The sequence below is a fragment of the Drosophila busckii genome, chromosome 2R (assembly GCF_011750605.1).
Source record: "Drosophila busckii strain San Diego stock center, stock number 13000-0081.31 chromosome 2R, ASM1175060v1, whole genome shotgun sequence".
NCBI lineage: Eukaryota > Metazoa > Arthropoda > Insecta > Diptera > Drosophilidae > Drosophila > Drosophila busckii.
The window spans coordinates 10,825,430-10,837,557 of record NC_046605.1 but is presented as its reverse complement, the minus strand read 5'-3'; the positions used below and the strand labels follow the sequence as shown (position 1 = coordinate 10,837,557).

Genomic DNA, 12,128 nt, shown 5'->3' with positions numbered 1-12,128 from the left:
TTAGCCGCGCAAATCCTTTTAGAGCTGCGACAGCTCCGATTTAGAAATAACAATGCGAAGAACCCAAACCAGGTACAAACTTTTGTCCGGCGTATATATTTGCAGCAGTCGCCTATTAATTGAAAGGCCATCAGCAACAGATTTTTTGGTGTATTGTGCTACTAATAAAATATTTTCGTTAGTTAGTTAATGCGCTCAATTTGTGCTGCCTGTTGTTGTTGCTGGCGAAAACTAATTAGCTTCAATTTAAATGAAAAATGAGCAACGATTTCGTTGTGCGCATCGAATGAGCATCATAAAGTCAGTGAGTGTTAAAATAATGGGCCAAGTGGCTAAAGTACGTAACGCACACATCACATATCCAATGGGCCGTATACGTAATCTGAAGTGCTGCTCACAGGTCACGGCTCACGACTGACTGTGAGGGTGCTGTAGCTGTAGCTGGGGCTGCCTAGCTGTTAAATTAATGCTTGCTCGTAAGTTTTACAAGGAATTCAATTTTTTGCGCCACACCAAGCAAGACGAATAGTGGCTGCTGCTTTCTTTGGGGCGTCGCCTGCTCACACCTACACACGCACACACGCACACAGCGCTCGTTCGGCAATCTTTCAACGTCGCTGTATATCTGTCTGTATGTATGTGTGTGCGTGTGTGAGGCAAAGTCAAAAAGTGCCTAGTGGACTCGCTCGCTGCTGCTGCTTTTTGTTTTCACTTTGGTTTTCAGTATTATTTTCGCTCTCTCTCGCTCTCTTACACTTGGTCGCACTTTTTCACTCTCATTGCTTTAGCTTCGATGAAAATTGATTCGAAAGTTTTGCCATTAAATTGTCTTTTGTCGTAATCTTCCATTTTACGTCACTCACTTTAGTTGCTCGCACGCAACCACCACCCACCCCCCCCCAACACATGTGAAAAAAACACCTTTGTCTTGAATATTGTTTGGCTTTCGTTTTTTTTATTCATATATTAACAGATTTTTTTTTGTCTTAAAAATGCAGTAAGTTTTTTTTTAATACCAACCATCAAATGAATTTTTACAATTTTTCGTTTTTTTTTTTAAACTATGCATCGTTTTTATTTAGCAAATAAACTTACAATTTATTTTGTTTTTTTTTTATTGTTGCCGCTCTGCCTCTGTACACTTAATATGCATTTTAAGTTTGCTACATAAACTAACTCAATAAAAACATTCACAATAGTTAATTTCGCATTTGTTAATATATATTTTTGTTGTTTTATACACATAACTTTTATTACTAATTACGTTGCGTTAGATTGAATTATGTTTAGCCTAAATTCAGTATTCAAGTCTTGTCTGTCTGTGTTACTCGCATTTGTTAGCTTGCTGCTGTTTTTTTTTTAACTATATATATATTATATATTATACGCATATTAACAAGAGCATTTTAAAAAATCAATTAATTTGGCCTACAGCAAGAATTGAGTTAGATAAAATCATAGAAGGCAATTGAGTGTAGAACATTGTTAATTAATTGTGTGTGTGTTGCTTTGTTTGTTAACAAATCTCTTTGGCCATGCTTTCAATAAGAGTTACACATATATAATACAAATAACTTAGCTTAGGTTTAAATCATTTAACGCATATTCATTTAAGTCTTATTAAAGTTTCCCCCATTTCATATGTTAGCATTAAAACTAAATAATTACATACAAAACACACATGTCCGAGACTGCACATGGAAAATGAATTAAACTTTAACATAAATCTCTTGTTCTTTTTTTGTTTGTGCACAAACACAATTTGTTTTTTGTTTTTTGCTTTTCGTACGCAACATAAAGTATTTTCTATTTTGCGGGGAAGACATTTAAGTATTTTTTTTTGTTTGTATAAAAATCTATACACACACGCACGCTTAACTTTTAATAGAGAGAATTTATCGAGTTATATAGCATACATATGTTTTGTAGATTTATTAAGTGCAATGAAATTTGTTATATTTAAAAACAGCGATATATGTTTTTAGTATAATTTGGGACACTTTGAAGACGCGTTGCTAGTGTGTGTGTCGCTTATAGCCTAGAACGGATTAATACACACACGCAGTTTGTATGTGTGTGTGTGTGTGAGGGCGTGTGTGTGATTACTATAATTACGAGATGCGAAATTTATTCTACTTTTACAACTAATTCTCATGTATGTTAATTCATTTATGACTGTCTGTGTGTGTGTGTGTGTGTGTGTTTAACTATATAGAGTACCTGCATTTGTCCTTTTACATAATTTATGTATCGTTCTTGTTTTGTTTGCTATTTCAAGTTAAGCTTTTTATTGTACATTTTTAATTTTGGCATATTTCGCTGCTGCTTTAAACATTTAATTAGTTCGCTTAGCTATCTATGCCTATGAATTTTATGTTAATAGCCCCAGCCCCAGTCTAACAGAGCTACAAATGTTAAGCAAACTGTCCAAAGCCTAGACGTGTACTTGAATTGCAGTTTGCTTATCGTTAGGTGGCAACGCTGCGCTATCGATAACTTATTAGTGCATTGCCAGACACAAGTGCATGCATAATTAATCACTTTACTAATAAGTTTAAATGGGCTGCAGCAACAGATTTTTCGCTTATGTCGCTTGCCATTATAATTTAACTTATTTTCCTGCTCATTTAACATTTATCTGCGCAGCAATCACAATTATTCAATAGCGGAAATCCCAGCGAAGAAAGAGCTGATGCCGCCACACAAAGCAATTTCAGTCCAAGCACGTGGGCGTGTGGGCGTGACTGCCACAAGCTGCGGGCCCTTTAGCTGATAAATATGCATACGTGTGCATGTGTGCGCGCACTCGTGTGTGTGTGTGTGTGTGTGTGTGTGTGTAAATACAGCTACAAGCTTTTTCCATTGCATGCGCTTTACTTGTCTTGGCTGCTGCTGCGTTGGAGTGTGTGGCTTTTGAAAATAATTTAATTTTTAATTACAGCGCCAGTGGTGACTTGTATGTTTCTATTGCGTGTGTGTGTGTGTGTGCGTCTTAAGTGGCTGAGCTGATAAGCCAAGCGAGTGTGTGTGGGTTGCTGCGTTTCGTTTATTTGACGCTGCATTAGAGACAGTCAAAAGCTAGCACTTGGTAATTACAGCTCAATGAATATTAAATGCACACACACACACACACACACACATACACATTTATGCATGTGGCATGTAAGTAGTTGTCTTCTTTTTGTCCTTGGCAACGTCTGTGCGTTGCTGCTGGCATTGATGCTACATAATAGAATTGTCATGATGTGCTCCAGCGCGGCCAACAGCAGCAGCAGCAGCTACAGCTACAGCATACAGAAGTTAATGGCGTAGCCAAGATGGGCATGTCACGCTCGCTGAGCTGCGACGAGCTAAGCAAATGTGCGGCAAACACTTAAGATTGGCATGAGGGAGTGTCTAGATCGCAATACCGCAGCCAGCAGCAGACTTTGAATATGGCCTGCACATAATGTCTTAACAGCATCAGCTGCACACAGGCGGCATGGGCGTGGCAAGCGTCAAATGTATTTTTGCTAGAGCTAAAAACTGTAGCGCCAAAACTAATCGCTAGCTGTAACTTTTTCGCTGTCAACTGTTAAAGTTTTGCAATTTTTGTTTGAGTGTGGGGCGCGCAATCACGTGCCCATCGACTTGAGGCCGTAGCACGCCCCAGGGAGCTGTCAACTGGCTGCGCCTCGCTACTCTTTGTGCAGCTGACTTACTTTCGAAACTCAACTAATTTACCAAAAATTTTTTGACCAACGCGCGCGCTCCTTTGTTATGGCTGCCTAATTAGCGCAAACGCAAATCCTCTGGCGCTTGTGTTTTATCTAAACAAATAGCTCAATGTGTGTGAATTTCAAATTTACATAAACTAATTCCGTTTTCTTCTTCGCTGCTGATTTGAATAAGGTAATAGCCTCGAGTACACGTCTAGTCAACGCGCAAAAGTAAAGAGGGTAAAGCTACTAGCTAAGAGCGTTGCATACATTTAAATATATATAAGTATGTATGTGTGTGTGTTTGTATGTAAATAGTTAATTTGCTGCTTTAGTACCGGGACTCCGTTGTGTTGTTGCTGCTGCTGCTGGCGACGGTCCCAGTCAGCGCCTACAGCTATACAAGATGCCCATCGGCGTCTGTATAGGCAACGGGCACGCCAGCGCCGCCGCTGGCATTGAAGCTGCTTAACGTCGCCGGGTCATAGGTGGCGCTAGTTGTCATTAACAGATTACTGCCCAGTCCCATGCTCGTTGCGGGCAAATTGAGTATTTGCAAACTGCCCATGGGCGCTGACACAGGCACGCCCACTAGACTAGCATTTAGCAGCTGTTGCTGCTGCTGCTGCTGCTGCTGCTGCTGCTTGTTGCGATTGGGATCCTTGAGTATACCATGTGGCTGACGCGGCAGCGTTGCTGTTGCCAGCGGCAGCGCAGTCGTCATGCTGCCATTAAGCGTAGTGCTGGTGGTTAATGTGCTGGCGCTTAGATTCACCGGATGCAAATCATGCAGCATTTGCAATGGACTGCCATTGGCATTGGTGTGATGCGTTACATCGGGCGGTGGCACGCCCACAACGCCGCGCAATATGCCGCGTCGCAAGGTGCCGGAACCGCCGCCCATGCTCATGCCCACGCCCACGCCCACGCCATTGCCCAGCAGCGTGGCGCCGCCATTGCTGGCCAGCGAGGTCACAGTCAGCGGCATGGGCTGCAGATGCGTTAGCGGCAAAGGCACCGCGCCGCCAAAGTCGAGCGCGCCCGGATATTCCTGCAAAGAGACAAAAGAAGAGAAGCGTGTTGTTGGCAATTAGTCGTTGTTGGCTCTGGACATTGTCGAAACTTTTCTCATTTAACTGTCGCCACAGATATCAAAAGCAAAATCTACTATATAAACCAAGTCAAGCAGTCAAATCCCATTCTCTGCTTTTGGCCACGCCGCTGCCACTTTCTTGACTGCGTTTGTTTGCCTTAACTTGATTTGAGTGCTCAGCGCACAATGCAGCGCATAATTGCAAGCTCCGAATATAAAAACGCTGTCATCATTGTTGCCAACGCACTTTGCAGTTAGGTGCGGTCTGCATTCATTTTCTTGCATACACTTTGTTCATAATGCAAAGCTTAAACAAGGGTTGCTCAAGTTGAGCAGGCAGGCGTATCAATTGAGCTATGTGCGTCTGTATGAGCAACAGTATTTGAGAAACTATTAGAGCTAGAGGCACCAAATTTATTAGGTAGCTACTTTTATTTTCGAAGCATATTATGTCTAGATTTGGAATTTCATTTTCCTTCCTTATATTAATATAAAGCTTACATAAGAGTATCTTTCAGTTGAGCAAATGGTGCCAGGCAGACGTCTATATAGTCAATTGAGCTATGTTGGACTGTATGATCAACTGAATTTCGGACACTATAAGAGCTAGAGGCACCAAATTTATTAGGTAACTACTTTTATTTTCGAAGCATATTAAGCATAGTTTTGGAATTGAATTTTCCTGCCTGATATTAATATAAAGCTTACATAAAAGTATCTTTAAGTTGAGCAAATGTTTGTAGCAAGGTGGCTGGCAGACGTCTATATAGTCAATTGAGCTATGTTCGACTGTATGAGCAACAGTATCTCAGAAACTATAAGAGCTACAGATACCAAATTTATTAGGTAGCTACTTTTATTTTCGAAGTATATTAAGCATAGTTTTGTGATTTAATTTTCCTTGCGCCTCAGCTGCAATTTCATAAAATATAAAGCTTAAACATGGGTTGCTCAAGTAAAGCAAATATTTTTAACAGACAGGCAGACAGACGTCTATATAGTCGTCTGTATGAGCAACAGTATCTCAGAAACTATGAGAGCTAGAGATACCAAATTTATTAGTTAGCTAGCTTTATTTCCGTAGCATATTAAGCATAGTTTTTAATTTTAATTTTCCTACCCCCCTCATCCACAAATACACAAAATCAATTTACCAGCTCAATCCTGCACGTTTTTGTATCAAAAGTGTATCAAAAAGTTGACTGCGCTCATTCTTGACATGTTTTTCTTATATTTTGCAGCAATTGCTGTGCCATTGACAAGCTACCGAAAAAAAAAATTCAGCTACAATTTTTAGCTCTTGCCGTTATTTTTCGTTACTGTTGCTTGTTTGGCTCGGCAAGTTTTCTTAGCTAGAAATATTATCTTCTACTTCAATTGACATGACACTTTGTGTCAGTTTGAAAATTGTTTCGCATGCTGCTGGCGCAAAAGTATATGCAGTAGTTAGAGCAAGTTTAAGACATGCAGCCCCCTCCCAGCCCCAGTCTCACCCTTTTACCTTTCATTTAATAAACTACACGAACACGGCTTGGCAACTTTTTACTTTCTAAGTTGGCTGTTAAGCTAAAAAATAAAAAAAAAAATGGAGGCAAGAAACTTTAACGTCAACGTGAGGCGCCTAATTGGAATATGCGCGAGCTGACCAAACTGCTTAGCGCTGAGTTCGATATCAATATCAAGCTATAGCTCAAGACAAGTCTTATTTACAGCAAATAAATAAATGAATGAAATTTAGCGTGAAATTAAACTAATAATAAACGTTTTTTCTTTACAGCAAACTTGCTACAAATTCACGAAATAAATTAAAATAATTAAAAAGGTAAGCACTTCCTAAATAAAATTTAAAATAAACCTAAACAAACGAATAATTGAGACTAACAAATGCGTTGAAGTCTCTGCCACTTTTAAATTTTCTCATGCACATTAAACAAATTTAATATGAACCCATTTAATAATTGCAAGCAACATTATATCGTTTAAATATTTATTGAACTATTAAAAAATTGCAGGCATTGCCTTTAGCTCTTGTAAAAAATCGAACTCAGCTGTTGTTAAATATCAAACAAATTTTTACGCTTAATAAATTCATATTTTGGCTCAACTAATTAGAGTTTTGCGCATAACCAAAAGGCAAACAGGCAAATTGTTTGAAATATTAAACACAAAGCGGCGCTTAAGAATGTGCTGCAAAAATATGCCAAAGTAAAGACAAAGAATTCATTAAATTTATCAAGCACGCCGCTGCCTGCGTAGCTAACTAACTAGAAACTAAGCTGTTGTGGCAGCATCGGGCAACACATTAGCAACGCATACTCAACAGCTAAACACACACACACACACACACATTGGAGCTGCTGCTGGCACTGATTAACAAGACGCAGGCTTGGTGCTGGCTGCTGGGCTTGGGTAGTTTTTAGGATAAAAGGACTTAAGTATACCAAGGCGGACATTTTGTATCAGTTTACAAAGTTAAATTGTCTTTAACGAAAACTTTGAGCCGAGTTTGCTACGACAGTCAACTTGAGTTGTCTTGCCAATGGAGGCGAAGGCGGGCAACAATTTGTTGCACTAAAGCCCCAGCCCCAGTGTGCGGAATCAACAACAATTTCCAACGTAGCTGTTAAAGGGTTGCTCCCATACACTTCATTGTGTTGTTTTTATTTTCATTTTTTGGACAGTTCCAAGGCGCGGGGGCCACTTAAAGCGCTTTGTTGTGCGACTCAACTCATTAAAGTCGTTATTGTTAAAGTTGCCAGGCAGGCAGGCCAGGACGGCCAGCAGTACTTTAGTTTTTGCCTAAATAGAATATCAAATGTACGTCAGGCCAACCCCAAACTTTTGACATTAAATGCTACGCAACGCGCCGAGCCCAGTCGAGTCGAGTCGAGTTGAGCGTCGCGGCTTTCAGTCAGACTGCGAAATTAAATTATAGACACAACGGCAACTGTAGTACTCGGTTATTTTATTTAATCGACATCAGCTGCGTTGGCAGCAGAATTTTAAGCACACAGTGCGTATGCGCTATCAAACATTGTAAGACAATGTCAAGTGCCTGCAGCCCGCACAAAAACTAATTGAATTTCCAAACTCTCGACCCAACCAACTCTCGCTCACTAACAAACTGCAGCCGCCGCAGTTGCAAGTTGGACTTGAGTTGCACGTAGTGCCAAGTGGCAGCAAGCAGAGATTGCTCATCTAAATAGCAATGCAGCATTTAACTTATCATCTTAAGGGCGTGGCCTGCCTGCCTGCCAGCTCAGCTCAGTTCAGTTCAATGCCAGACAAAGTTTTATTTGTCAAACAGGCGCAGTGCAATGCAATTGGCAATAAAATACAAATTGCCATTTTAATAGCTCTACATGCTTAGACCGGCCAACTACAAACTAAAACTACAAACTGGGGCGTCAACTACAACTTGTTAGACATCCTGCAGTTGTAGTCGGAGCTTTTGCTAAATTGACATGTGGGTCAAAGTTTCACCAATTTATGTAGCACAAATAATAAAATGTATATCACTGTAGCAAATTATTGAATTCAATTTATGGCAATTTAATAAATATGAAAATTAGCATTTGACTCTTTTACATGTTGTCTGGTAATTTCATTTTAAAGCAAGCAGTGCAAAGCTCAAAGTTAAGCTGAATGTTATCGATATTTTGAATGGAGTATGAGTTTTATAAATAAATAACTATATACAGCCCTGAATATGAATTAAAGATAAAAGATTCTTTTAATTAAGTATTTGATGCAAGCAGTTGAATATTTAATAGTTGATAGCATAATATATAATTGGGTATGCTCTATATAAGTTTTAGCTTAATCAAAAGATTTGCAAGAATTTGATGCAATTTGATTGAAGAAACAGCTGAATGTTATCGATAGTTGATAGCATAAGATTGAATTGGGTATGAGTATTGTAAATAAATAACTTGAATATGAATATAAGGCAAATGTGCATTCAAAGCTTTATAAAAGTTTTAGTTTAATTAAAAGAGTTGCATGAATTGGATGCAAGCAATTGAAAATTTAAGATGTCAGCTGTTTCTAAATCGATAGCTGTGTGTTATCGATAGTCTATAGCATAAGCTGAAATTAGTCAATAGCTGATGCTATGACTAGAATGTGAATGTGAACAAAAATAAATAAAGTTGTATTACATAGAAAATTAGTTTAATTTAAAGATTTGCAAGAATTTGTTGCAAGCAGTTGAAAATTTAAAAAAAATAGCTGACTTAAATCGATAGCTGAGAGTTATCGATAGTCTATAGCATTAGCTGCAATTAGTCAATAGATGATGCTATGACTAGAATTACATAAAAGATTAGTTTAAATTAAATATTTGTCAGAATTTGTTGCAAGTTAAAAATTTAAAAATTTAAGACTAGAATGTGAATTTAAAAGTTTAATTAAGTAAAAGATTCATTTTGTTAAAAGATTTTTAGGGATTATTACACTTGTTGCGTAAGTCTAAAATATAAAGATAAGTAAAATATTGAAATGAATTAATAAGCAAGCCATATGTGCACTCTTAAGCGACTTATAAACAATTGCCAGCATTTTTATATTTAAATGTGCCTCACATAAGCCTCACATGCTGTTCTCTTTGCTATGCCGCTTAGACTGCGGCTTAAGAGCTCAACGAGACTGACCTCGTTATTCTTTTGCCAGCTGTGGTAATTATTTAGATCTTTATCACTTTGGTAGATTCCTTTAGAGCTCTGGCAGCGGCATGTGCAACAAGTAAAGCAACAACGACGAGCACTATTTTCTGCTCTAGGCTCGTAAATAACGTATGCGCCGCGTGGGCCAAGCAGTTAGGCACGTTGAACTTCGTTTACTTGCACGCCAAGGAGCAATTGCAGGCAGAGAGCGATAATCGAATTCGCTTTTGTTGTGCGTTTTAATTTTTTTTTTATATTTTTTACAGCTGCGGTAACGTGTCGAGTTGGGTTGGGTTCGATTGAGTGTGAGTTCTCTTTGTTTCTGTCAAGCATTCGATTGAAATTTAATTTGATTTACTGTTATAAATTGTTTTTATTCATTTCGGTTTTGTTTCGAAGCGGTAAGAGCTGAGCCAGCGGGACGACGACAACTGTGCACAAAAGTAATTTAGAGCTGGTCAAATGTTTTTAGGAAAACCGCAGCTGCTGATACGTAGCCCTAGCTATCTCGCTTGCACACACACACACACAAGCACACACACACACTCGCTTGTGTATAAATAAATACATAGCATATATATAGTATATATTTTGTAATTTTTCTAATGATGTTTATCAAATAATTCAATTTAGCTGCACAAAACATTTCTTCTGCCAAAGGCGCACACAAGCACACAGAAACACACACATACATATACATAGTAGCATTGTTGGCCAACTAAACCGAAATTGAATTTTTCTCCCTCGTTGACTAAAAACCGCAAACAAAAGGTTTAGTCCCATGTTGAATCACTAACATGTGCATTGCCACTGGAGGAGTGGAGGCTGAGGATGAAGCCTAAGCGTATGTCTGATAGAGCACTGATAGCTGCAGAGCTTCATCATTTGGCGCTCTCTCGAGTGAAGAGTGCGGCAGGCTGAACAGCACGGAATTGAGCAACTGAGCAAATCCATAAAAATGGTCAACAGACTAGCATAAATATTATTACATTAGCTGCCATTACGACGAGCAAGCAAGCAAGCAAACATATATGCTATATAGCTATCTCTGTCGCACACTTGCAGCTGTCTTGAGTGAGAAGCTGTAGCTGCATCTAATTTATACAATTATTGCCCTGACAATGCCATAAAATGCCAGCTCACAAGTTAGCACTGGGATTGGGGTGGGGGTGGGGGTTGGGCGGCACATTGGTTGTCGTCTTAACTTGTCACATTTGCACCCCTTTTGGAGTAGCAGGCAAATGTGATAAAAAGCAGCAAATACATGCATATCACCTAAAAAGCGAAACGAGCGTAATAAATTCGTAAAATTGATTTTCTTATGTTTAATGCGTGTATGTGCGGAATTTATATTGAGTTTTGTCAATGCGACAGCGACGCTTTAAAATTGCTACATGTCTGTGTGTGCGTGTGTGTAGCGCTAACTAAAGAAATGGGCAGCGTTAAGTGTAATGAAGCGGCAGCTGTGGCAAGCAGATAGTTTGTGCTGCATGTGGCATAAATGTGAGCTACGATATGTTTGTTGTCGTCGTCATCATAAATGTTGTGCTTTGGCTGCCTGCCATGCCCGGGCGTATGCGTAATATTAAATTGTTGTCTTGAGAAAATAATGTTTACTTGCGCCAAGTGCAAACAACAGCAGCAGCAGCAGCAACGACAGTGTAAACAACAACAAGCAACAACAACAACAGCAAAATGCAACAGAGTTTTCCGCATTTTCTTCATGCAGCGTTGCGCAGCTTTAACAGCTGCTACTCTTGCCTGCTGCTGGCTTTCCACTCTTAATGCTTTTGAGTTTGTCATTTGTCTTTACAGCGTTGCATGCAGCAAGCGGCATGCGGCACGCGGATTATAAAAGTCGAAGCGAGTTAACTGGCAGCTCATGATGCTGCCCCCCTCTCCCCACACGCTATATACACATTTATATATGTATGTGTGTGTGTGTGTGTGTGTGTGTATTTATGTACACTTGGCTCATTGGCACTGCAAGCGCGCAGCGATGCAAATGCAAAAGGGGATTTGCCTGTTGGGCGTGGGCGTTGCCATAGATTGAGGCTAAGACTTCAGCTAATTGCGCGAAATAATCCCGCAGCGTGACTGGCCATAAACGACAGCAGAGCTGATTACTTCAGCCTGATATCGAGCAGCAGCGTTGGGACTTAAACAAAGCACTCACCATTGGCGGATAGGACAAGTATCTATCGCTATTCATGTTATAGTAGCTGCCATCTGGCGGCGGCGCTGGCGATGGCGACGGCATATAAACGCCCTTGCTGATGAGCATCTGATCGTCGCGCGATACAGCAGCGGCTACAACATGCCCATTGTTGTGCCTCGGATGTGGCAGCGTGCAGGCGTTCACTGTAAATAGAGAGAGAGCGAAAAACGTTGCAAGTTAGTCCAAGTTAATTGCAGCTGTTGTCAGAATTTTTATTTTTATTTGGCATTTATGCATGAATTTATGACAATTTTAATGGCCACATGCCACATGCCACATGCAGCTCTATTGATTTCTTTGCTGCTTGCTGTATGTTTAAGCTTTGATTGGTTGTTGCCAGCTGCTCTTGTTGCAACCGCAACTTGCAGCAGCAGCAGCAACAGCAACAGCAACAAATGCAATTTCAATTTCAGCACTGCAAATGACACAATTTGTAGTCAGACGAACACACACAC

At 39.8% G+C, this 12,128-nt stretch overlaps 1 protein-coding gene across 3 annotated transcripts in view; it reads right to left on the bottom strand.

Annotated features, from left to right (window-relative positions):
• Positions 1-1,117: 1,117 nt before the first annotated feature.
• The window catches only part of LOC108596040 (nephrin), a 70,720-nt gene continuing 59,709 nt past the window's right edge, over positions 1,118-12,128 (bottom strand). For all 3 annotated transcript variants that reach the window (XM_017981421.1, XM_017981419.1, XM_017981420.2), the window contains 2 exons: positions 11,632-11,816; positions 1,118-4,749 (listed from right to left, as the gene is read on the bottom strand). In XM_017981421.1, coding sequence (XP_017836910.1) covers positions 4,096-4,749; positions 11,632-11,816 — 839 coding nt within the window. In that variant the 3' untranslated portion in view covers positions 1,118-4,095. The remainder of the gene's footprint in view (positions 4,750-11,631; positions 11,817-12,128) is intronic.